Below are 27,458 nucleotides of genomic sequence, written 5' to 3' on the forward strand. Positions count from 1 at the left end.
CCGGAGGCTTCAGCTGGTGCAGAGTGTGGCCGCATGGGTAGTGATGGGAGCACCCCGATACTCCCATATTACACCCCTCCTGCGTGAGCTGCATTGGTTACCGGTTGTCCTCCGGGTGAGATTTAAGGTGCTGGTACTTACCTTTAAAGCCCTACATGGCTTAGGCCCGGGATACTTGCAGGACCATCTGCTGCCGGGAACAACTTCCCATCGCCCAGTGCGCTCACACAGAGAGGGCCTCCTCAGGGTACCGTCGGCTAGACAATGTCGGCTGGCGTCCCCCAGGGGGAGGGCCTTCTCTGTGGGAGCCCCAGCCCTATGGAACCAGCTCCCCCCTGAGCTTCGGATGGCCCCGGATCTCCAGTCCTTTCGCCGCGGCCTCAAAACACTCCTTTTTTTACCTGGCTGACCTGGACTGACAGGGATTTTAATTATGTTTTTAATTTTTAACTGTCATTTTTAACTTATTTTAATTTTAATTTATTCTACAGGGGCCATTAATTTAATTTTCTTTTAACTTCTGTATTATTGTATGTTATTGTTGTTAGCCGCCCTGAGTCCTTCGGGAGATAGGGCGGCATATAAGTCCCAATAATAAATAAATAAATAATAAATGGCTGGCCTTAGGACTTCTGGGAGTTGAAGTCCACAAGTCACAAAAGAGCCAAGGTTGCCTACCCCTGTACTAGACTCTTTCTGAAGTGACATTGGCTGAGCACAGCTTTGGAGTTGCTTTGAGGTGTATGAAAGACTTTGACCCTTTCCCAATCCTATTATTTTATTCTTGCAGGAAAAGGACAGCTGGAATCGTGTCGCTCGCACTGTGGACCGCCTCTGCCTCTTCTTGGTGACTCCTATCCTGAGCCTGGGGACCTTGTGGATCTTCTTGGTGGGAATATACAACCAACCTCCCCCCTTGCCTTTTGAGGGCGATCCTTATGACTACAGTGAGGATAACAAGCATTATGTTTAAAGCCAAAGGATGCCTTCCTCAGAGCATCACCACCGCTGATCAAAAGCACAGCTGGCTGATTCGGTGCATCGTTGACGGAAGACGATATTGGCCCTTGCCCCAAATATCCAGAGAGTTGTCTTTCCTTATTTCTCTTATTTCTGATTTTTCTTGTAATTTTAATCCCCAAGTTTCTCAACTTTAAGATGCTTTAAGACAGGGGTCCCCAACCCCCAGTTTGTGGACCGGTACCGTCCCACGGCATGCCAGCAACCGGTCCGCACAAACAAGCAAAGGCCCATCCGGTCCGTGGAAAAACTTCTCTCCACGGAACCGGTCCCTGGGGCCCAAAAGGTTGGGGGACCTCTGCTCTAAGACATTTGGACTTCAACTCCCAGAATTCTCTGCTGTCTGGGGAATTCTGGAAGTTGAAGTTCAGACATTGTAAAGTTGCCATGGATGAGAAACACGGTCCTAGAGTTTCATAAAGGCTGTTTCCCAAGGGTGTTTGGGGAAATCTGGGAAGGCTAACAGTGTTTTTTTTCTTTTTGGTTGTTTTTTCTGAGGATCTGGATATACTCTATTTTAAAAAGGTAGTTTATTCATCTTAGCAAGTTTGGGCAATGTCATCATTCATTCCCCCTTTGTGCATAAATCTTGTCGCAGTACTCGTATATGCTGAAATAATTTCCCATGGCTTTTTTCTAACTATGCATCTATCGGTCCTAAAAGGAAAAAAATTTTGGCTTCAGTGAGCACAGGTAATCCTTGACTTATGACCACAACTGAGCCCCAAATTTCTGTTGCTGAGTGAGACAGTTGTTTAGTGAGTCTTGTCCCCTTTTACAAGCTTTCTTGCCACAGTCGTTTAAATAAATCATTGCAGTGGTTAAGTTACTAACATCGTTGTTCAATGAATCTGGCTTCCCCAACTGACTTTGCTTGTCAGAAGGTCGCAAAAGGGGATCACATGACCCCGGGACACTGCATCCGTCATAAATACGAGTCAGTTGCCAAGCGTCTGGATTTTGTTCACACGACCCTGGGGATGCTGCAAGAGTCGCAAGTGTGAAACCAGTCATAAGTCACTTTTTTCAATGCTGCTGTAATTTCAGACGGTCATTAAACGAACTGTTGTAAGAGGAGGACTACCTGTATTAACCTTTTAAAATCCTATGTATGACTTTGAATCCATTTTTTAAAACTTTTTTACACGTCCATCACGCATGATAAAATGTCCCTCCGTGTTGTTCACATTCCCAATATATATTTGAAGTGCCTTTATGCATTCTGCATAATTTCTCCGGTCATCCGGTACCAACAATAGAATTGTAAGCCACCCAGAGTAATTTGGTTGAATTGGGCGGCTTTAGAAATTGGATAAATAAATACGTCTCCAAACTTGGCAACTTTAAGATGGGTGGACTTCAATTCCCTGGCACTAATGCGAATAGAATAGAATAGAATAGAATAGAATAGAATAGAATAGAATAGAATAGAATAGAATAGAATAGAATAGAATAGAACAACATATGATTTTACTGAAAGATTCTCTTTAAGATCACAACATAATGGAAATTTCAACCCCTTTGACCACACATTTTCAATCAATCAGAACAGAGTTGGGACCTCAGAGGTCTTCTAGTCCCACCCGCTATTCAAGCAGGTGGCTGTCCTGTCTGTTCTTAAAAACCTCCAGTGATGAAGCATCTACAACTTCTGGAGGGAAGCTCTTCCACTGGTTAATTGTCCTCCCTGTAAGGAAGTTTTTCCTTAATTCCAGGTTGCTTCTCTCCTTGATCAGTTTCCATCCATTGCTTCTTGTCTTGCCTTCGGGTCCTTCGGAAGATATGTTGACACCCTCCTTTTCGTGGCAGCCCTTCAAATACTGGAATACTGCTATCATGTACTGCCTGGTCTTTCTTTCTCTAGATTAGCCATACCCAAATCCTGCAACTGTTCCAATATTTGAGGGGCTAGTTGTTCCCGACTCTAGGGGACGGTGCTCATCTCCGTTTCAAAGCTGAAGAGCCAGCGCTTGTCCGAGGACGTCTCCGTGGTCATGTGGCCGACATGACTAGACGCCAAAGGCGCACGGAACACTGTTACCTTCCCACCGTAGTGCTCCCTATTTTTCTACTTGTATTTTTACGTGCTTTCGAACTGCTAGGTTGGCAGAAGCTGGGACGAGTAACAGGCGCTCACTCTGCTACGCGGCACTCGGGATTCGACCTGCCAAACTGTCAACCTTCAGATCGACAAGCTCAGCGTCCTAACCCACTGAGCCACCGTGTCCCTGAGCATTCATTAGCCAGCAGGAATTCTGGGAGTTGAAGTCCACAAATCTTAAAGTGACCTCCTCCTATAAACTGTTGGGAGCCCATGGGCTTATTTTTAATACTAGGGGCTGGGCATACCTCCCGACAGCTGTTGTGCCAGCTGTTGTGTGGAAATAAGGTCAGGAGGTCAGATATCAAGCAGAGGTGTTCAAACCCATCAGGAAACAGCTCTCCCAGGACAGATCCCATTACGTAGGAAGCAGCTGAAGCACCCTAGCTGAGAATGCAAAGCCTCAGGCTGAGGTTATGGGAGAGACAGCTGCAGCCATAGTGCTTCCGGCAGGGGAGAAAAGATAAAAATGCCACGCTGACTGCTATTGTGAGCTGCCTAAATACATACCCAGGTACATCACTGAACATTTAATCAGTGGACCGATATCTCCCAGAAACTGTGAATGCTCCAACACTGGAGGTTTTTAAGAAGAGACTGGACAGCCATTTGTCTGAGTTGGTATAGGACAGGGGTAGGCAACCTTGGCTCTTTTATGACTCGTGGACTTCAACTCCCAGAATTCCTGAGCCAGCATGGCTGAGCTTAGAAACCTCTCCCTTTCCCCTCAGCATGGCTGGTTCAGGAATTCTGGGAGTTGAAGTCCACAAGTCATAAAAGAGCCAAGGTTGCCTACCCCGCTATAGGGTTTCCTGCCTGAGCAGGGGGTTGGACTAGAAGACCTCCAAGGTCCCTTCCAACTCTGCTATTCTGTCTTTGTTGTGAGTAGGTGGGTGACAGACAAGACTGAGAGAAATTCCAAAAGTATGAAATCCAACGGTTAGAAAAATAAGATCTTACACTTAGGCAAGAAAAGCCAAACGCACAGGTACAGAAGAGGGGGTACCTGAGACTCAATAGCAGTACCTACGAGATGGATCTAGGGGTCCTAGTGCAGAAGTCCCCAACTCCCAGGGCTTGGACCGGTACCGGGCTGTAGCATGCCAGCAACCGGTCCGCACAAACAAGCAAAGCCCCATCCACAGGATGCAAGCAGTACAAAAAACCATGCATACTCCTGTCTGTGGAAAAACCTTTCTCCATGGAACAGGTCCCTGGTGCCCAAAAGGTTGTGGACCTCTGTTCTAGTGGACAGTCACTTAAATAGGAGCCAGCCGTGTGCTGCAGCTGCCACCAGGATATCTGAGGGAACACCTGCTGCCGGCATCAAGTTCCCTTTGTCCTGTGCGCTCCCACAGGGAGGGCCTTCTCAGGGTGCCGCCGGTAAAAGACTGCCGGCGGATAACACCCAGGGGGAGGGCCTTCTCTGTGGGTGCGCCTGCCCTTTGGAACCAGCTGCCCGCGGAGCTTAGGACTGCCCCCGACTTTCGTTCATTTCGCCGGGACCTGAAGACCTGGCTCTTTGAGCTTTCCAGCCCAGGCTGAGAGTTTTAATTGGGGTTTTTTATATTTTTTCAGGGATTTAATTTAATCTTTTTTAATTGTTTTTAATTTTTCTATCGATGTTTTAAGTACCCTGTAAACCGCCCTGAGTCCTACGGGAATAGGGCGGTATATAAATTCAATAAAATTCAAATTCAATTCAAATTCAAAAGCCAATGCAATCCTAGGCTGCATTAACAGATGGATAGAATTAAGATCAGGTGAAGTGTTAATATAGCTTTACAAGGCCTTGGTAAGGCCACACTTGGAATATGGCATCCAGTTTTGGTTGCCACGATACAAAAAAAAAAATGTTGAGATTCTGGGAAGTGTGCAGAGAAGAGCAACAAAGATGATCAGGGGACTGGAGGCTAAAACATATAAGGAATGGTTGCTGGAACTGGGCATGGCCTGCCCTCTGGAACCAGCTGCCGGTGGAGCTGAGAACTGCCCCCGACCTCCGATCATTCCGCCGGGGCCTGAAGACCTGGCTCTTTGAGCTCTCGGGCCCAGGCTGAGGAGAAATTTTTTAATTGGGGTTTTAATTGTGTACAGGGTTAATTTAATATTTTTTAATATGGTTTTAACTTTTGTATGTTGGATTTTTTAATTCCCTGTAAACCGCCCTGAGTCCTCAGGGAAAGGGCGGTATACAAATGCAACTAAATAAATAAATAATAAATAAATGGCTAGTTTAATGAAAAGTGTTGTGATTCAGGGTCAGCCTGTGGGTTCGGCAGTTGGGTCGGACGACTCAGAGGAGGAGGAGGGGGGTGTTGGAGAGCTTGCTGAGGGGGTTGGAGAGCTTGCTGATGAGAGCCTTCAGCCAGGCCCCTCCCACCTGGTCACGACGGAGACCCAGCTGTGTGAGCCTGACAGCGTGGATGAAGATGACCCACAGCTGGCCCTGTTTAAGGACGCCCGACACAGGAGGCAGTCAATCAGGAGTAAACAGAGGAAGGCAATGGGGCACCTCGGAAGGAGGCAGAGAGAAGCCACGCCCTGAACTGTTTAAAAGGGGAATGCGTGGGAGGGCTGGTTTGCTGAAGGCAACCGCTTGAAAAGCTCCTGTTTCTTGGTTCGTGTTTGCTCTCTTTGCTCTGTTTATGTTTTTATGTTAATAAATTTGGCAGGCTTAGTTCCAGCCTCTTGCCTTCTTGTAAAGGGGTTGTCCCTGCCTTATCTGCAGGGCCGGTAGCAGGCTGGTACAGAACAAAAAGAAGGACCAGGGTGACACAATAACAGTCTCCCAATATTTGAGAGGCCGCCACAAAGAAGAGGGAGTGTGCAAAGCACCTGAGGGCAGAACAAGAAACAATGGATGGAAGCAAACCAAGGAAGGATCCCACCTAGAAATAAGGAGAAATTTTGTGACAGCGAGGACAACTAATCAGTGGGACGGCTTTGCCTTCAGAGACTGCGGGCGCTGTGTCACTGGAGGCTTTTAAGAAGAAATTGGACAGCCATTTCTCTAAATTGGTATAGGGGGCTGGACAAGAAGAGATCCAAGGTCCCTTCCAGCTTCGTTGTTCTGTAAAATTATATGGAAGATCAACTTTCAATCCCACTGAAATTAATTCGGCTTAATGAGGGCCATTGCTCTGTTCTTTTATTGGGAGTGTATGGCCTTTAATCCTTTGCTTTATTGCTTTATAGTGGGTTGATACAACATCTTTACTGAATTAAGCATTTTAGATGCCCAAACAGGCCATTTAAATTCTCTAAAACCAAATCGGAGCAAACTGAAGCTTAATCCAGCTGGATAAACTGTGTGTGAATGCCACACCGAGACACAACTAGGGTGTGGAGTTTGGGAAATAAATCTAACCGAATTGGAGATTGCGAGGTGTTGTTGGGGAGCTTCAGCTGCTCCTCTTGAGTGGAAAAACAGCTTAGTAGCCAATGATTTGATGTGACTTCCCCCTGTTGAAAGAAAAATCATCAGGGGCCAGTCCAAGCCGGGAATTAACAAAATGGAGATTGCTTAGGAAACAAGGTTCAGTTTATTGAAGAACAAAACCAACAGCATGTGGTTCTGAGACAGCTGACAAAATGGAGTTGGGAGTGGGTGGGTTTTTATACCTTCTTTGGGCATTGTATTTGAGGTTGTTCCTCTTCCTGTGCAATGTACTTTGACCTGAGCTTGAGTGTGCCCTTTTGTTAGTCTAATGGCGGTGGGTTAATCCTGTTGTGTTCTAAAAGTCATGTCCTGCTTCTCTGTGGCTGTGGCTGAAGACATTTTGCTTATGAATAGGTGGCCCAACTTTCTGAACAGGATTATCAAATCTGCTTTTCTACAGAGCTGGCCTGCTCAGTTTCTGCCTGGAGAAACATGGGCAGATTTTTTCCCCCCTTCCCTTACTCCTTTGGGGAAATATAATATTCTGCCTTTTTAATATCCCCCAAAATATTTCCCTCTTTAGGGGTGGGGTGCTGACTTCCTACAAAGAATCCTGGATAATCTGAGTACTTGGGATCAACTGCCTGATCTCAAAGATGCTGATTTGTTTATGGAACAATATCCTCACGGCAGATTCCTGCGGGGGATACGTCATATCAGACGTATGGCCCAGTTTCAAGATGGCTGCCATAACTCCGTCACATGAAATCTCAGATTCTTTCTCTCCAGTTGAACTCAGAGGCTCTGTTCACACAACCCGTTGCATTGTGGAACTGACTGAACCCATTTTCAGGGTTCTCCAATTTGACAAAAGCCAGTTTATCACAGGGGGCTCAGTGGCATGACACCCAACGAAGCGAACAGGGATTAAAATGAAGGATATTGTGGGAAGGCAAAGGCAAGGGTTTAAACCCGTGTTTTCCAAACTTGGTAACTTCAAGATGTGTGGATGACAACAGTCAGAATTGCCCACCCAGCAGGCTGTTCAAAATTGGGCGATCCTTATTTTGTCTCCTCCCCCATCTTTAAGAGGACCGAAAGAAGGATCCTTCCTATGGTTTGGACCACAGTTCCCATCATGCCCAGCGCTATTCAATAAGTTCTTTGGGATGGCAGCAGCCTCTTTCTTTCACTTCTTTTCTTATAAAACCTGTTCTGGGATCAAGCCCTGGGAATGGGGGAGGGTCTGAGGCAGGGGAGGTCAAAAAAGTCAAGATGGCAGCTGTGACTATACAAATAGAAGTCCGGCCCACTTTTGTGTCTTTGTGCATCTTTCACGGTGCATGTTCACAAGTGGCAGAACTTCATTCACACAGTGACAATTGCCATCCTGACCTTTTTTTTTTGACCCCTCAGCTCCCTAAAGGCAGTCCTTCACAGCTGAGCCCAAAATTTCCGTTACTAAGCAAGACAGATGTTAAGTAAGCTTTGTTCCATTTTATGACCTTTTTGGGCCACAAATGTTAAGTGAATCGCTGTAGTTGTTAGCTCAGTTAGTGATATTTTTGTTATTCTACCTATTACTATAAATACCCAATTGCTTTTATTATGCATAAGACAACAAACCAGCATTCCCGGAATCCCCGTGGCGTCTCTTTTTCAAGCTGGCCTGCTTCAAAGAGCTGACATAGCGTCAGCAAATACCAGTGTCCAGACAATGCCTGAATGGTGCCAAGTTATCTGAAACTAAAAATATATCACTAAATAATAGGGCTGAAAATATGCAGAGCTTCAATTCTGTCTCAGAGAGCTACAAGGTTGGGAAATAGGATTCTCCTTCAAGAAAAGAACTATGTACAGTAAACAGGTACTGGATGGTTGTGTTTTTTTTTCTTTCCAGAAATGAAATGTCAGAAAAGATTATTTGTTTGGGGTAGCTTCTCTGGAACTCTTTGAGGATGTTTGCGCCACTCAGAATAACAGAAGAGACCTGGGAGGTCTTCTAGTCCAACCCCCTGCTCAAGTAGGAGACCCTATAGTACCAGGGGTCCTCAAACTCGGCCCTTTTATGACTTGTGGACTTCAACTCCCAGAATTCCTCAGCCAGGGATGCCTGGCTGAGGAATTCTGGGAGTTGAAGTCCACAAATCATAAAAGGGCCGAGTTTGAAGACTCCTGCCCTACACCATTTCAGACAACTGGTTGTCCGAACTATTCTTAAAAACGTCTAGTGATGGAGCACCCACAACCTCCGGTGGCAAGTCGTTCCACTGCTTAATTGTTCATATTACTAAGATTGTTCTTTAATAGCTTTGATTAACTCTGATGGATTGCATAAACTGAGTTCAGGAGCAGGATGAGACTAACAGAGAACCACAGAGTTGGAAGGGACTTTGGAGGTCTTCTAGTCCAACCCCCTGCTCATGCAGGAGATCCTATACCATTTCAGACAACTGGTTGTCCAAACTATTCTTAAAAACTTCCAGTGTTGGAGCACCCACAACTTCCGGTGGCAAGTCGTTCCACTGATTAATTGTTCTCACTGTCAGGAAGTTTCTCCTTAGTTCCAGGTTGCTTCTCTCCTTGATGAGTTTCCATCCGTTGCTTCTTGTCCTGCCTTCAGGCGCTTTGGAGAATAGCTTGACTCCCTCTTCTTTGGGGCAGCCCCTGAGATATTGGAAGATGGCTATCAAGTCACCCCTTGTCCTTTTCATTAAACTAGAGATACTCAATTCCAGCAACCGTTCCTTATAGGTTTTAGCCTCCAGCCCCCTAAGCATCTTTGTTGCTTTTCTTTGCAATCTTTCTAGAGGTTCAACAACTTTTTTACATCGTGGTGACCAGAAGTGGATGCAGTATTCCAAGCGTGGCCTTACCAAACGTACGAGTTAGACACACTTCTGTAGGTGCTAATACTCTGAAGCGTAAGCCATGTGGAAGATGGTTTCAAGTTAGCCGAGAAATTTCAGTTGGACATACCAGTTTTTCCTTCTGCCCATTGTAAGGAAACCAATTCCATGTTCCCATTTTACAGATCGACACACTGAGGAGAAGCAGCAATGAAGCCAACCAAGGCTCTCTCCTTTAGCATCCTCTAACAAGTAGGCAGATTGTATCCCTCAACAAATGGAAAACTGAGATATTTTTTCCCCAACCTGGACTATGACAGCCTTGGCAACTTGGCAAAGAATTAGTCCTTGAGTTATGACAACGACTGAGCCCAAAAATTCTGTTGTGACGCAAGACACTTGTTAAGTGAGTTTTGCCCCATTTTATGACCTTTCCTGCCACAGTTCTTAGGTGAATCCCTGCAGTTATTAAGCCAGCAACACGGTTGTTAAGTGAATCTGGCTTCCCCATTGATTTTGCATGTCAGACGTTCGCAAAAGGGGATCACGTGATCCTGGTACACTGCAACCGTCATAAATATGAGTCAGTTGCCAAGTTTCCGGATATTGATCGTTTGACCAGGGAGATCGTTTGACCAACGGTCGTAAGTGTGAAAAATGGTCATAAGCCACTTTTTTCAATGCCCTTGTAACTTCAAACGGTTGCTAAACGAATTGTGATAATGTGAGGACTACCTGTAATCTGGTCACATCTTTTCCAAGGGACAAATTTTAATCTGGAATCACGGAAGCTTGGACTTGGTTTAAATACAGTAGGTGAGACATGATAGCAGTGTTCTAATATTTGAGAGGCTGCCACAAAGAAGAGGGGGTCACGTTATTGTCCAAAGCACCAGAGGGAAGAACGAAAAACAATGGTTGGAAGCTGATGAAAGAGGGAAGCAACCTAGAATTAAGGAGAAACTTCATGACAGTGAAGACAATTAACCAGTGGAACAGCTTGCCACCAGAAATCGTGGGCGCTCCATCACTGGAGATTTTTAAGAAGAGACTGGAGAGTCACTTGTCTGAGATGGTATAGGATCTCCTGCTTGAGCAGGGGGCTGGACTAGAAGACCTTCAAAGTCCCTTCCAACTCTATTCTATTCTATTCTATTCTATTCTATTCTATTCTATTCTATTCTATTCTATTCTATTCTATTCTATTCTATTCTATTCTATTCTATTCTATTCTATTCTACTCTACTCTACTCTACTCTACTCTACTTCTATTCTATTCTATTCTATTCTATTCTATTCTATTCTATTCTATTCTATTCTATTCTATTCTATTCTATTCTATTCTATTCTATTTTTTTCCCTTGGAAAAGGTGCTATGAGAATTCTGATTCTCCCCCCCCCCCACACACACACACTTGAGACTAACACGGGCATCTTCCGACATTGCTAACTTGGCTAATTCATGGCTAATTTGACCCTGGCATTTTCTCAACCTTTCCAGGACAGACCACCCCGCCATCACAACAAAGGCTTATGTTTTTCCGGGACTCAGGAAGGTAATGAGAACAGGAGGTCCTTAAAAACAACCCCTCCGTCTTCAGGGGAGCATTGCGTCTAGCCATGGGCTGCCAACATCCCCAAAACAGCTGACAATGCCCAGCTCAACAGCTGAGCCACAACTATCTTGAAAAGGGAGGGGGTTGCCATGAGGGTGGTGGGTGGGAGGGTGGGAGGGGCTGGGCTGGTGCTCAAAATAACGTCCAGACCCTCCAGCTTACATCAGTGGCCACATTGCCACTGAGGAACAAAGAAAGAACAGTGGGAGGCCTATAATATGAAGATGAGTTGGTCAACTTTAGCTCTTATCTTCAGCTTCCTTGCCGGTAAGCTAGGATGGGTGCAGATAGGTAGCGGTTGATGGGGAAATAAGCTGGGATGGGAGATCAAAGGTTACTTTATTTAACTTTTAACTTTTAAAACTGTTAACTTTTAAAACTGTTAACTTTTAACTTTTAACCTTTAACTTTAACTTAACTTTAACTTACTTTAACTTTTCAAACTTTTAACTTTAACTTTTTTAACTTTAACTATAACTTTTAACATTTGTCTCACGTGGTATAGGGTTTCCTGCCTGAGCAGGGGGTTGGACTAGATGACCTCCAAGGACCCTTCCAACTTTATTATTATTATTATTATTATTATTATTATTATTATTATCTTAAATTAACTTTTAACTTTTAAATTTAACTTCCTTTAACTTTAACTTTTTAAACTTTAAACTTTAATTTTAACTTTTTAAACTTTAACTTTAACCTAAACTTTTAACATTTGTCTGAAATGGTATAGGGTTTCCTGCTTGAGCAGGGGGTTGGACTAGATGACCTCCGAGGACCCTTCCAACTTTAGTGACCAAGGTTACAACAGCAGTGAAAAAAAGTGTCTTAGGACTGTTTTTCACACTTACGACTGTTGCAGCATCTCCAGGGTCACATGATCCAAATTCAGATGCTTGGCAACTGGCTCATATTTATGACAGTTGTAGCATCTCGGGGTCATAGATCCTCTTTTGCAACCTTCTGACAAGCAAAGTCCATGGGGAAGCCAGATTCACTTAACAACCATGTTGCTAACTTAATAACTGCAGGGAGTCATTTAACTGTGGCTAGAAAGGTCATAAAATGAGGTTTCTTAACAAATTCTCTTAACAAATGTCTTGCTACAAACAGAAATTTGGTGGTTCATTTGTGGTTGTGAGTTTTGGTCTCCACGCTATAAAAAAGATGTTGAGACTCTAGAAATAGTACAGAGAAGAGCAACAAAGATGATCAGGGGACTGGAGGCTAAAACATATAAGGAACGGTTGCTGGAATTGGTATGTCTAATGAAGAGAAGGATGAGGGGGGACATGATAGCAGCATTCCAATATCTCAGGGGCTGCCCCAAAGAAGAGGGAGTCAAGCTCTTCTCCAAAGCGCCTGAAGGCAGGACAAGAAGCAACAGATGGAAACTGACCGAAGAGGGAAGCAACCTGGAACTAAGGAGGAATTTCCTGACAGCTAGAACAATTGCTAGAACTGCTAGAAAGATTTGCTTCCAGAAATTGTGAATGCTCTAACACTAGATGTTTTTAAGAAGAGATTGTGCCTGAGCAGGGGGTCGGACTAGAACAGGGCTTTTCAACCAGTGGTACGGGTACCACTTGTAGTAGGTGATACGCGACCATCCTAGAAAAGTGGTAGTGGGGGAGGGGAATGAGCTCAACCGGTCGCAGCACCGCACAAGCCTGAGTGAGAGACGGCTGGAGCTGCAGGGCTGAGCGGAAGCGCCAGGATCAGTGCCAGGATCCAGCTGGAGCTCGGCGCTGATCCGGGCAGGTCTGCTGAGTCCAGAAGAAGCACCGATCAGCTGGAATGTTGCAGCATCTCCAGGGTCTTGTGATTTACATTCAGATGCTGGGCAACCGATTCATATTTATGACGGTCACAGTGTCCCAGGGTCATGTGAAGGGACCCAAACCTGCTGCAACCACCCAGCAGAGGGGGGGGAAATAAAAACCAAACACCCCCCACCCCACCCCCACTGCCAATCCTCAACAGAAATGCTCCCAACAATGAAAACCTCGGACAGGAGGAAGAGCGCCGCCGGGTGGGCAGGCAGGTGTCTTGCTCAGCTGTGGCTTGGGGGGCCCTTTTTCCAGTGCCATTGTAACTTCAAAAAGTCACTAAGCGAACTGTTGTAAGTCGAGGACTACCTGTACTTCATCACTTTCTTTCTTTCTTTTTTTTTTTTGGTCATCAAGTTTTTGACACCTTGCTAGGCGACTGGTGGTACTCGGATGTTCCCATATCCTAAAAGTGGTACAATGGGTGAAAAGGTTGAAAAGCCCTGGACTAGAAGACCTCCAAGGTCCCTTCCAATTCTATTCTATTCTATTCTATTCTATTCTATTCTATTCTGTTCTGTTCTGTTCTGTTCTGTTCTGTTCTATTCTATTCTATTCTATTCTATTCTATTCTATTCTATTCTATTATTTTCCAATATTCTATTCTATTCTATTCTATTCTATTCTATTCTATTCTGTTCTGTTCTGTTCTGTTCTGTTCTGTTCTGTTCTATTCTATTCTATTCTATTCTATTCTATTCTATTCTATTCTATTCTATTATTTTCCAATATTCTATTCTATTCTATTCTATTCTATTCTATTCTATTCTATTCTATTCTATTCTATTCTATTCTATTCTATTCTATTCTATTCTATTCTATTCTTTAATTCTATTCTGTTCCGTTCTGTTCCATTCCGTTCCGTTCTGTTCCGTTCTGTTCCATTCTATTCTATTTAATCTAATTCTATTCTTTAATTCTATTCTGTTCCATTCTGTTCCGTTCTGTTCCGTTCTGTTCCATTCTATTCTATTCTATTCTATTCTGTTCTGTTCTGTTCTGTTCTGTTCCGTTCTGTTCTATTCCGTTCTATTCTGTTCTGTTCTATTCTATTCTAATCTAATTCTATTCTTTAATTCTATTCTGTTCCATTCTGTTCCGTTCCATTCCATTCCATTCCATTCCATTCCATTCCATTCCATTCCATTCCATTCCATTCCATTCCATTCTATTCTATTCTATTCTATTCTATTCTATTCTATTCTATTCTATTCTATTCTATTGTTATTTTTTTCAAGCATCTGTCAAAAACGCGTAACAAAACAGCATGTAACTGTTTCAAAATGTTTCACAGAGCCTTTAAACCTTCCACAAATTAGCATGGGAGTTAGCACGGTTTTTTCATACAGATGTAGTGACTGAAAGATGAGTTGACGTTTGAAGATGAGTTGACTTCTTAGGGGAAACCACATGTGTTCCCACAACACAGTGAATGCTCCAACACTGGAACTTTTAAAGAAGAGACTGGACAGCCATTTGTCTGAAATGGTAAAGCGTTTCCTGCCTGAGCAGGGGGATGGACTAGATGACCTCCCCTGATCATCTTTGTTGCTCTTCTCTGTACTCTTTCTAGAGTCTCGACATCTTTTTTACATCATGGTGACCGAAACTGGATGCTGGATTCCAGGTTTGGCCTTACCAAGGCATTGTAAAGTTGTATTAATACTCCACGTGATCATGATTCTGTCCCTCTGTTAATGCAGCCCAGCGCTGTGTTGGCTTTTTTGGCAGCTGCAGCACACGGCTGGCTCCTATTTAAGGGATTGTCCACTAGGACTCCAAGATCCCTCTCACCGTTGGTACTATTGAGCAAGGTACCCCCTATACCAGACATGTCAAACACAAGGCCCGGGGGCCGCATCCGGCCCGCGAAGCTGTTTCATGTGGCCCATGAAGCCATCCTGGAAACAGTAAGAGAATGGCCCCCACTGCCTTGGCCCTGGCTCAGAGACCCTCCTCCTGCCAGAGACCCTCAGATCTGTCCCACTCCTGCCCAGGCCCCCATAGGCACCCTTGATGCGAAAGATGTAGAGCTGGCCACGCCCACCCAGTAGGCCACACCCACCCAGCCCCCTGAGGGCAACCCCAATGCTGATGCGGCCCTCAATGAAATTGAGTTTGACACCCCTGCCCTATACTGTACCTGTACATTTGGTTTTTCTTGCCTAAATGTAGAGCCTTACTTTTTTCACTTTTAAGAAGAGATTGGAGAGTCATTTGTCTGAAATGGTATTAGAGTTTCATGCCTTGAGCAGGGGGTTGGACCAGGAGGACCTCCATGGTCCCTTCCAGCTCTGCTATTCTGTTAAGATCCCTCTCACAGTTACCAGGTACCACCTATTCTATCCCTGTGCAACTGGTTTTCATCTGATATTTTAACCAAGATTGAACATTTCAGTAACATTTCATCAGCCAGCTCATTCAGCATCTTCGGATACAATTCCCCCAGCTCTGGAGATTCAAACTCATTCTTAAGAAAGAAAGAAAGAAAGAAAGAAAGAAAGAAAGAAAGAAAGAAAGAAAGAAAGAAAGAAAGAAAGAAAGAAAGAAAGAAAGAAAGAAAGAAAGAAAGGAAGGAAGGAAGGAAGAATTTTCTCGGAGCATATTTCTGTTAAGTCTGGCACTTCAATCATGTCTCTTTATTTCATTTTTTCCTAATCTCCCTGTGGAATTCATGCACATCCCTGTCAGAGAGAATGAAAAGTAGAGAGAAGCTGCACAGCTAACTAACTCTGCTTTTCTTTTCTTTTTTTTCCTTTTGTCACCTGTCACCTGCCATCTTTGCTGAACAGATGGGAATTCCTTTCTCCTCTCTTTATTCAGAACATATCGGAAGAATGAAAGAGTACAAGAATCCTTGTCTTTTTCCCCCCTGACAATATTGTTTGCTTATTTTGAGGTCTGTTTGACACCATCTGTGTCAAGGCTGACTATTTGTCATTTCTTGTCCTTAGGAAGTTATTTTTTTCTACTGGTTCATGGACATCCACAGAGACGGAGGAGGTCAAAAATGTTAAGATGACTTTAATCCCCCCTCCCCCACCCCTATTTAACTTTTTAAATTTAAAAAAATGTTAAGATGGTGGCCACAGCCACACAACCAAAGCCTTCCCCTCCCCTTTTAAAAATGTTGATTTTTTTTTAAATCCTCTCCCTATGTGCAACTCTGCATCTGTTCTGTGCATCTTTTGACATTCTCAGTTGATGTCCTTGATAAATATCTCTCAGGATTTTTTTTAAAATAACCTCTGGCTGCATTCCCACAGCGTATTTAATCTGATTATTGATCGACTCAGTTTTGGATCTATTCTACACAGGCTCCCGATTGCCCTGTGACACCTAATCCCAGAGAAGGGGGAAAAAAATCCTTCAAAGTTAAAACTAACCAAGCTTAACATTGATGGGGATGCTGTTGGGACAATTTGCTAGGGGTTAAACGGTGCTGTGTGAACCTAGCCTTTCAGGAGCAATTCTTGGATTTGGCAAGATTTATTTAACCTGGATTTTATATTTCGGTTTCGTTCCCCATTTCTTATACAATTTCAACTCTTTGGGGAAGTCGGACAACAGAGCACGTATAACAATAAAGCAGGTATAGAAACTAAATTGATGCTGAATTTAATAACAGCTGCAAGACTTTTGGTAGCGCAATACTGGAAGAAGGAGGATCTGCCTACTATTGAAGAATGGACTTTGAAAGTTTCGAACTTGGCAGAAATGGCCAAAATCTCGGCATATGTGAAAGATCACTCGTAACAGAGATATATAGTGGAATGCAGAAGATGGATGATTATATTCAGAACAAATATGGGACTACAAAGTATCATTTAGCACATGAATAGTTATTAGTTATTATAATTAGAGGATATATTATTTTTCTTTTCTATGGCTAAGGAGAGTTAAAGTGTGATATGGTTTAAAGAGTAATTACAGTAATTAGAATATTTTAGAGTAAGATTGTATGATGTAATACCCTGTATTCAGCTCTGGGAAGTCGGGGTGTGTGTGTTGAGATGGGAGGGATGGGGAGGGGGTGGGGGAGATGGGGTATATGTTCCAAAAATGTATTTTAAAACTTTTCAATAAAAAAACAATAAAGCAGGGGTGGGCAACCTTGGTTCTTTTATGACTTGTGGACTTCAACTCCCAGAATTCCTGAGCCAGCATGGGGGAACTATGGCCCCCTCATGACTTGTGGACTTCAACTCCCAGAATTCCTGAGCCAGCCATGGCTCAGCTTGGAAACCTCTCTCTTTCCCCTCAGCATGGCTGGCTCAGGAATTCTGGGAGTTGAAGTCCACGAGTCATAAAAGAGCCAAGGTTGCATACCCATGTACTAAAGGCAGGGGATTTTTGTCTACCATTTTGAATGATTCCTAAATATATCCTTAAAAGAGCAGCTATAGAGAAAGATTTTATGAATAGTCCTTGACTTACAGTTACAACTGAGCCCAAAGTATCTGTTAAGCGAGACACTTGTTAAGTGAGTTTTGACCCATTTTACGACCTTCCTTGCCATGTTTTTTTTTTAAAAATCCCATTTATATCCCGCCCTTCTCCGAAGACTCAGGGCGGCTTACAATCTAAAGCACAAATCAATGTGCTTAGCAATAGCCTTCATTCTATGTATATGCCTGCTTATTAGGGCTTTCACACACACCCCAAGCGACATTATTACAAAGTCAGCTTATTGCCCCCAACAATCTGGGTCCTCATTTTACCTACCTGGGAAGGATGGAAGGCTGAGTCAACCTTGAGCCTGGTGGGATGCGAACCTGCACTAATGGCAGGCAGCTGGTGTTACTTAAGGAGGCATTAGCCCACTGCTCCACCAAGGCTCCAACCATGGTTGTTAAGTGAATCGCGGCAGTTGATTACGTTAGTTAGTGAAGCGAATCCAGCTTCCCCCAATTGACTTTGCTCGTCAGAAGGTTGCAAAAGGGGACCCCGTGACCCCCCCCTGGGACCCCACAACCGTCAGAAGTTCATGCCAGTTTCCAAGTGTCTGGATTTTGATCACAAGGCCACGGGGGATGCTGCAACGGTCGTAAGTGTGAAAACCGGTCCTAAATCCTTTTTTTTTCAGTGCCGTTGTAACTTCAATCAGTCACTAAATGAACTGTCGTAAGTCGCAGAATAGCTGTCCTGCACATAATTTTTTGTGTGATCTTTCCTCTGGAAGGCAGGCGGGCAGGCTTGGTTGGATTTGGCCTCAGTCCATTCAGAATATCAGAATAGAGTTGGAAGGTACCTCGGAGGTCATCTAGTCCAGCCCCCTGCTCAAGCAGGAGACCCTATACCATTTTGGACAAGTGGCTGTCCAGTCTCTTCTTTAAAAAACTTCCAGTGATGGAGCATTCAGTCGATTAGAAATGCACAGATGAAATATTATTATGGTTATACGATCCGGTATCCTGTGTCTCCCTTTGCAGTTGCTATTTATAAGATCTGCTTGACTGCCTTAACACATGGGCAGCCTGGCCTGACAATTCATTGTTTGCATAGCCCACTATCAGTTCCCTCTGGAATTTAGCGGTTTCCGCTTCCCAAGGATAGGATTTCTTTTCAATCGCTTTCCGGCTGAACTTTGAATCCCGACTGACACAACCCAGCAAACTAGTTGGGCACCAAACCTTGATCAGCCCCAATTTTTGTGCTTTTAGAGGCAGAAGATTGCAAGTAGCGTCGTCCTTGACTTACAACCACAACTGAGGCCGAGATTTCCATCGCTAAGCAAGACAATTGTTACGTCAGCTTGGCCCCATTTTACCACCTTCCTTGCCGCAGTTGTTCAGTGAATCACTGCAGCGGTTAAGTTAGCAACCCGGTTGTTAAGCGAATCCAGCTTCCTCCCCCCCCCTTGAGTTTGCTTGTCAGAAGGTTGCAAAAGGGGGATCTACATGATCCCGGGAACACTGCAACCGTCATAAATATGAGTCAGTTGCCAAGCATCTGAATTCTGATCACGTGACCATGGGGATGCTGCTACGGAGGTGTAAAAAGCATTTATAAGTTGCTTTTTTCCAGTGCCGTTGTAACTTTGAATAAGCACCAAAAGCTCACTAAACTAAGTTGAGGACTCTCTGTATTTGCTGGCTGGGGAATTCTGGGAGTTGAAGTCCACCTGTCTTAAAGACGCCGTAGTGTTGACAGAAAAGTCTTCATCATGGTTCAGTCCAAGCTGGGAATAAACAACATGGTGACTGCTTTAGAAAGAAGGTTGCAATTTATTGAAGAGGAGAGCCAGACAGGAAGATGGCTCTGGAAGAAAAGAGAGAGAGAGAGAGAGCATATGTAGGGGGTGGGTTTTTATACCCTCTAGGGCTCTTGAGGTTGTTTCCTCTTCCTGTTTGAGGCTTTGCATTTCCTGTGTCATGTATTTTGACTTGTGTCCCTTTGGCATCTGTGGGTCAATCCTATTATGTCCTGTCTTAGACTTTGGGTGAGGTATGTAGATTTTAGGTGTCTTTGTCTTCTCAATCTTCTAGCTTCAACCTTCCTGAATGGATTATCACATCAGCATTTCTACAGAGCTGGTTTCTGCTTGCGGGAGGGAGACTTGGGGATATTAAGAAAAAACTGGGCATGCTTTTCTGCCTCTTTAAGATCCTTTGAGGAAATATATTTTTCTGGCCTTTTAATATTTCCTTCTCTGGGGGGTGGGTGGTGGGTGGGCTGACCTCCCACCGTAGTTGAGATACACTGCTTCAACATGACCACAGTCAGAGAGAATACTGGAATGTGGGTGGTAAACCAGGGCTGGCATTTGCCCACAGCAAAATTTGGGACTCCCACACCCCCATGACAAGCAGCGGCAATTATCCTAATGAAGGTTAATCTGTCAAAGTTTCTCCCCAGTCTTTATTGGGTGGTTCACTAATAATTTGATAATGGAAAGGATTAAAAAAAAGACATTAGCCAGGCAACGAACTGTGCAGTAGATAGAGAGGGTTTTCAGGCACAGACTGGAGAGCTGTTTATTATTCATCAATTTGGACCGAAAACAGACCGGTCGCTTACCTAATTAAATGCTCATTTTAGACCTTTAAATGGCCCAGAAGTTAATCTGTTGTTGTGTTTATATTTTCGGGCAGACCAACCATGAGCAAGCAACCAAGCAGCAGAGAGATATCAGATGAGACATACAAGCTTTCCTTTTTCATAAAAAAATACAAACAAAAACGTTTTTACGTATTTAAGATAGAGTATGTGATAAACCAGGCAAAGACCTGGTCTTTGTGAAATGCATTCACATCAGAATATAATATATCTGGGAGGGGGATGGCTTTCCTGAGAGATTCAGGGCACCATTTCATAAGATGCATCAGGATTAGTTTAATCAGGGGGTGTGGTCAAACATGATCTGAAAACCCAGGTTAGTTAAAAACCTGGCTGTGACATTTGTTCCAGCTTGCGACGCTTAGGTTAACTAGCCTGATTATTAGGCGGTTTTGAGTGGCTTCAGATGCTCTGCCAATCCAGATTGTCCAGTTGGTTTATGGTCTGGGGAACTGCGAATTAATCCAGTCACCAAGTTAAGCTAATTCAGTTCACCAGTCCTTTGTTAAATTCTTCGCTAGCTTGGTTTACGAGGGACTTGCGAGACTTTGTACAATCTGTGGTTTCTAAGATCAGGCAGCTGCGACAGCTTTTGAAGTGCCGTCACTGGCTTCAAATCATTTCAGTATATCATTTATATAGAGCAGGGGTCTTCAAACGTGGCCCTTTTATGACTTGGGGACTTCAACTCCCAGAATTCCTCAGCCAGGCACAATTCTGGGAGTTGAAGTCCCCAAGTCATAAAAGGGCCACGTTTGAAGACACACATACACCCCCCCCCCCGATATAGAGCATACAATACAGGTAGTTCTTGACCTGTCATCAAAACTTAGCTCATGCAAAAGGAGGGGGGAAAGGGCAGCCCACTTCTCCGGGCCTCCTTGCAGTTGATCCCCAAACATGGGGTGGGGGAAGAGGAGGTCAGTGGTGACAGTTGACACAGCTGGGCATTGGATGGGGCTGCAGGCACCTGGTTGCAATAGGTATTGGTCTGGCCTGGGGTGCCGCTGCTTCTCTCGCACTCTGCTCGGTCCCAGGGGAGCTGCTTACTTGTCCTACACTGCCAGGGCCTTGCTCGGTTGACCCTCCGGCTTTGGGTCATCAGATGGCACGGGAAGGGAGGGGGCAGCCTGCATATGACAAATTGAATGGCATGAGGTGGGGAAGCTGAGGGGGGAGGGGCTAGCAGGTGACAGGACCCAGCTGGGTGGGTGGGCAGGAGATGGGGGGGGAAGGGGGCAGCCCTGGTTTCAGCAAAGTAAACCCCAACACTTACGTGCTGTTTTGTTATGCGTTTTTGACAGATGCTTGAAAAAATTAACAATGGAATGAAAGAATAGAATGGAATAGAATAGAATAGAATAGAATAGAATAGAATAGAATAGAATAGAATAGAATAGAATAGAATAGAATAGAATAGAATAGAACAGAGAAGAACAGAACAGAACAGAACAGAACAGAGAAGAATAGAACAGAATTGGAATAGAGTTGAAAGGGACCTTGAAGGGCACCACCAAGTTTTTCTCTCTAGCTATTTCAGTTGAAATGAATTGAACTGAATACTTTACCTGGCCAAGGGTGATTAGACACACAAGGAATTTGTCTCTGGTGCAGAAGCTCTCAGTGTACATGCAAAGCAACAGAATAATTCTGATCATCATCATCATCCAGTAAGACGGTTTATAAGAAGGATAAATAATAACTGCATTAAACACAGACATTAAACAGGATTGTGAGAATTAGGTGTTCAGCAGGTGCTTTCCTGCCTATGTTACTTTATAAGTAACTCAATGTGGTCAACATACCTAAGACTCCTTCCTCCTCTTGGGTTGGGCAGAGAGTGATTGGCCCAAAGTCAGCCAGCCAGCTTTCATGCCTAAGCTGGGACTAGAACTCACCGTCTCCTGGTGATTGGCCCAAAGTCAAAGTCACCCAGTTGGCTTTCATGCCTAAGGCGGGACTAGAACTCACCGTCTCCTGGTGATTGGCCCAAAGTCAAAGTCACCCAGTTGGCTTTCATGCCTAAGGCGGGACTAGAACTCACCATCTCCTGGTGATTGGCCCAAAGTCACCCAGCCAGCTTTCATGCCTAAGCTGGGACTAGAACTCACCGTCTCCTGGCGATTGGCCCAAAGTCAAAGTCACCCAGTTGGCTTTCATGCCTAAGGCGGGACTAGAACTCACCGTCTCCTGGTGATTGGCCCAAAGTCAAAGTCACCCAGTGGGCTTTCATGCCTAAGGCGGGACTAGAACTCACCGTCTCCTGGTGATTGGCCCAAAGTCACCCAGCCAGCTTTCATGCCTAAGCTGGGACTAGAACTCACCGTCTCCTGGCGATTGGCCCAAAGTCAAAGTCACCCAGTTGGCTTTCATGCCTAAGGCGGGACTAGAACTCACCGTCTCCTGGTGATTGGCCCAAAGTCAAAGTCACCCAGTGGGCTTTCATGCCTAAGGCGGGACTAGAACTCACCGTCTCCTGGTGATTGGCCCAAAGTCACCCAGCCAGCTTTCATGCCTAAGCTGGGACTAGAACTCACCGTCTCCTGGCGATTGGCCCAAAGTCAAAGTCACCCAGTTGGCTTTCATGCCTAAGGCAGGACTAGAACTCACCGTCTCCTGGTGATTGGCCCAAAGTCAAAGTCACCCAATGGGCTTTCATGCCTAAGGCGGGACTAGAACTCACCGTCTCCTGGTGATTGGCCCAAAGTCACCCAGCCAGCTTTCATGCCTAAGGCGGGACTAGAACTCACCGTCTCCTGGTGATTGGCCCCAAGTCAAAGTCACCCAGTTGGCTTTCATGCCTAAGGCGGGACTAGAACTCACCATCTCCTGGTGATTGGCCCAAAGTCACCCAGCCAGCTTTCATGCCTAAGCTGGGACTAGAACTCACCGTCTCCTGGTGATTGGCCCAAAGTCAAAGTCACCCAGTTGGCTTTCATGCCTAAGGCGGGACTAGAACTCACCGTCTCCTGGTGATTGGCCCAAAGTCAAAGTCACACAGTTGGCTTTCATGCCTAAGGCGGGACTAGAACTCACCGTCTCCTGGTGATTGGCCCAAAGTCACCCAGCCAGCTTTCATGCCTAAGGCGGGACTAGAACTCACCGTCTCCTGGTGATTGGCCCAAAGTCAAAGTCACCCAGTTGGCTTTCATGCCTAAGGCGGGACTAGAACTCACCGTCTCCTGGTGATTGGCCCAAAGTCACCCAGCCAGCTTTCATGCCTAAGGCGGGACTAGAACTCACCGTCTCCTGGTGATTGGCCCAAAGTCAAAGTCACCCAGTTGGCTTTCATACCTAAGGCGGGACTAGAACTCACCATCTCCTGGTGATTGGCCCAATGTCGTTAACATCCCTCTTTCTTCCTTTCCAGTGGTCCTGAGCCGGAACGAGGAGGAACAACTTTTCAACGTTCTGATGGCTGATTATAACCGCAATTTTCGCCCTGCTGCAGACATGGGGGACATTGTAAATGTTTCTCTAAAGGTCACCCTCACCAACTTGATCTCCCTGGTAAGGAACGGTGTTGTCATCCCTTCTCCTGGATTTTCAGGGAGGGCCAAGAATGTTCCACCTTTTTCCTTCTCAAAGTCTCCAGAAAGAGATGCAACATCTAAGAGAGGGGTGGGGAACTATGGCCCCTTTATCATCTGTGGACTTCAACTCCCAGAATTCCTGAGCCAGCAACTGCGGTCCCTTTATGACCTGTGGACTTCAACTTGAGCCATGGCTGGCTGAGGAATTCTGGGGGGTGAAGTCCTGGTCTAAGAACAGGAAAAGAGAGACACAGGATGTTCTAGGTTGCTGGAGAATTTATACCTCCTGCACATCAGTCTGAGGTCATCTTCATCTCCTTCCTTGAAGTTCTACACACACCAAGTGTTCTGTTTATTTGTATCCCATCTCTATTATTTTTATAAATAACTCAAAGTGGCAAACATACCCAACACAAATTCCTACTTCTACTTCCCCCGACTGGCCCAGGGTCACCTAGCTGGCTTTCAAGCCTAAGGTAGGATTACAATTTATCGTCTCCTGGTGGCCCAGGGGGATCCCATCGACTTTTATGGAGAACACCACCACCTCCTGGTGATTGGCCCAAAATCACCCAGTGGGCTTTCATGCCTAAGGCAGGACTAGAACTCACCGTCTCCTGGTGATTGGCCCAAAGTCACCCAGCTGGCTTTTATGCTTAAAATGAGACGAGAACTCACTGTCTCCTGGTGATTGGCCCAAAGTCACCCAGTGGGCTTTCATGGCTAATTCAGGATTAGAAAACACAGTCTCCTGGTGATTGGCCCAAAGTCTCTCAGTGGGCTTTCATGCCTAAGACAGGACTAGAACTCACAATCTCCTGGTGATTGGCCCAAAGTTACCCAGTGGGCTTTCGTGGCTGAAGCAGGACTAGAACTCACAATCTCCTGGTGATTGGCCCAAAGTTACCCAGTGGGCTTTCGTGGCTGAAGCAGGACTAGAACTCACAATCTCCTGGTGATTGGCCCCAAAGTAACCCAGTGGGCTTTCAGTCCTAATGCTGGACTAGAACTCACTGTCTCCTGGTGATTGGGCCAACGTTACCCAGTGGGCTTTCATGGCTAATGCAGGACTAGAACTCACAGTCTCCTGGTGATTGGCCCAAAGTCACCCAGTGGGCTTTCGTGGCTGAAGCAGGACTAGAACTCACAATCTCCTGGTGATTGGCCCCAAAGTCACCCAGTGGGCTTTCAGTCCTAACGCTGGACTAGAACTCACTGTCTCCTGGTGATTGGCCCAAAGTCAGCCATCAGTGTCGAAGCCTGGTGATTGCTTGGAGAAGTCACGCCAATGTTCTTGTCAAGATTTCAGAAGTGGCTATAGGCAGAATTTTTACTGCAATTATTAACCAGATCACTGCAGCCATTAAGCAAATTGCATGGACGTTAAGTGAACCAGGTGGCCATTAAGCAAATTCAGATCCCCCAGTTAGCTTCGCTTGTGGGAAGCCAGCTGGGAAGGTTGCAAATCGGGTGACACCAAGATGTGGCAACTGTCGTAAATACTAGCCTGTGGCTAGTTAGAGAGACATGACTGCAAGGATGGAGCGACAGCGTTAGAAAGATGGCTCACGAGTCACTTTTGTTCTGAGACCGTCGTGACTTTGAACCGTCATTAAGTGAACCGTCGTAAGTCAAGACTACCTGTAAATCCCATTTTGTGCTTTTCCAGAACGAGATCGACGAGGCTCTCACAACGAACGTGTGGGTAGAGATGGTAAGTAAAGACATACGACTAATATATATATATATTCTTGCGGGAATATCTGTGATACCTGCCATTCCCCACCATCCAGTCAGAGCTGAGAAAGCTTCTGGGATGAGAAGCGAAACGTCTTCAAGGAAAAAACAAGAAAGTCCAGTTGCCTCCTGAAAAAAAAAGCACTTTTGGGACGTCTGTGATAGATGTTAAACAAGTAGCTTAACTCTCCACGGTCAACTCGCTGCAGGACGAAAGTTACACTAATATCAGAGAAATAGTACAGGGGTCCTCAAACTTGGCCCTTTGATGACTTGTGGACTTCAACTCCCAGAATTCCTCAGCCAGGCACGTGTGCCTGGCTGAGGAATTCTGGGAATTGAAGTCCACAAGTCATCAAAGGGCCAAGTTTGAAGACCCCTGAAATAGTGGAATAGAATCACTGAACAAAGGATGCCGAAGGAGAGACAGAATGAAATGCAAAGGGCAATTTTTTTTAAAAAAAACATGTTTTTATTTATTTTAAATAATTAAACAGAATTGTTAAATTGTCCCGCAGGCTTAACTCAGTTCAGTGCTTTTTTTGTAAAAGAAAAAGGTGCCGGAACTCAAACACGTCATACAACCTGCCTTGCCTACCCTACAAGGTTCCATCCCAAAAAGGTGCCGGAACTCCGTTCTGAGCGTTCTATGAGAAAAAAAGCCCTGACTCAGTTGCATTTCAAGGTGAACTCCAACCCAAATACATTTTTAAAAGCACGGGGTTCTTGAGAACTACCCCAGAATGCTAGACTGTGTATGTGTGGGTGAAATATCCAACTCGTGCCTGGCTCATAATAACAAACGGATGGAGGAAATTCATTTTAAAGAAAGCAACGCCTCTCCTCTGGCAAATGAAAGTAAATATATGCGTCCCAAGAATATAGGCTAGAATAGAGCTGGAAGGGACCTTGGAGGTCTTCTAGTCCAGCCCCCTCCTCAAGCAGGAGAACCTATACTGTCACAAACAAGTGACTGTCCAGTCTCTTCTTAAAAGTCTCTAGTGACAGAATGCCCACGATTTCTGGTGGCAGGCTGTTTCACTGTGTTGTGATTCAGGGTCAGCCTGTGGGTTCGGCAGTTGGGTCGGACGACTCAGAGGAGGAGGAGGGGGGGTGTTGAAGACCTTGCTGAGGGGGTTGAAGATCTTGCTGATGATAGCCCTCAGCCAGGCCCCTCCCACTTGGTCACCACGGAGACCCAGCTGTGTGAGCCTGACAGCGTGGATGAAAATGACCCACAGCTGGCCCTGTTCAAGGACGCCCGACGCAGAAGGCAGTCAATCAGGAGTAAACAGAGGAAGGCAATGGGGCTTCTCGGAAGGAGGCAGAGAGAAGCCACGCCCTGAACTCTATATAAGGGGAATGTGTGGGGAGGGCTGGTTTGCTGAAGGCAACCGCTTGGATAGTTCGTGTTTCTTAAAGCTCCTGTTTCTTGGTTCGTGTCTTGTTTGTTTTTGTAGCTATAAATTTGGCAGGCGTAATTCCAGCCTCTTGCCGTTTGTAAAGGGGTTGTCCCTGCCTTTTCTGCAGGGCCGGTAGCAGGCTGGTACAGAACACACTGGTTAATTGTCCTCACTGTCGGGAAGTTTCTCCTTAATTCCAGGTTGCTTCTCTCTTTGGTCAGTTTCCAACCATTGTTTCTTGTCTTGCCTTCTGGTCCTTTGGAGAATAGTTCAACACCCTCTTCTTTGTGGCAGCCCCTTAAATACTGGAACGCTGCTATCATGTCTCCCCTATTCCTTCTTTTCTTTAGACTGGCCAAAGTCTAATGTCCCGTAGCCATTGTTTGTATGTTTTGGTCTCCAGGCCTTGGATCATCTTAGTTGCTCTTCTCTGCATTTTTTTCCAAACCCTCAACATCTTTTTTGCGATATGGTGACCAAAACTGGCTGCAGTATTCCAGGTGTGGTCTCACTATCGTTGGTAGGATCCAATCTGAGTCGGTCACCGGGACCACAGGTTTATTTTCCCAAGCTTTTGGGTTCATGCCGGAACCCATCCTCAGGGAACTTCCCTCGCTCTAAAATATGTGCACCGGGCTGGTCCACACATCGTGTTGATACGGTTCCTGGTTGTGTGTAGTTTTTAGTTGTTAATTAGCACATTGATGGCTGGCTATTTATTCATTAACTGTCATTTCCTTGTACTGCTGTGACCTCGGATCCTAAGTACCTGACAGACTGGTGGTAAATTGGCAGTCCTATTGATTGACAAGGGGCCTGGTTTCCCAGGCTTCAATCATTTCCCAGGCTTTTTTTGTCCCTGCTCGGCCAACAATTGTGGTAGCTGTAGTAATCGTGCCTGATCTTGTCGAAATTTGCCAAGCCAATATGAG

At 45.2% G+C, this 27,458-nt stretch overlaps 2 protein-coding genes across 2 annotated transcripts in view; both read left to right on the top strand.

Moving 5' to 3' along the window:
• The window catches only part of CHRND (cholinergic receptor nicotinic delta subunit), a 29,094-nt gene extending 27,845 nt beyond the window's left edge, over positions 1-1,249 (top strand). The window contains exon 12 of the mRNA XM_083363974.1: positions 791-1,249. Within this exon, the coding sequence (XP_083220100.1) occupies positions 791-973 (183 nt within the window). The 3' untranslated portion in view covers positions 974-1,249. The remainder of the gene's footprint in view (positions 1-790) is intronic.
• A 19,440-nt stretch (positions 1,250-20,689) lies between these two features.
• CHRNG (cholinergic receptor nicotinic gamma subunit) overlaps positions 20,690-27,458 on the top strand; it is a gene marked incomplete at both ends in the record, with an annotated part of 29,532 nt that continues 22,763 nt past the window's right edge. Inside the window, 3 exons of the mRNA XM_083364923.1 lie at positions 20,690-20,773; positions 23,163-23,363; positions 25,056-25,100. Coding sequence (XP_083221049.1) covers positions 20,690-20,773; positions 23,163-23,363; positions 25,056-25,100 — 330 coding nt within the window. The remainder of the gene's footprint in view (positions 20,774-23,162; positions 23,364-25,055; positions 25,101-27,458) is intronic.

The sequence above is a fragment of the Vipera ursinii genome, assembly GCF_947247035.1.
Source record: "Vipera ursinii genome assembly, chromosome: 5".
NCBI lineage: Eukaryota > Metazoa > Chordata > Lepidosauria > Squamata > Viperidae > Vipera > Vipera ursinii.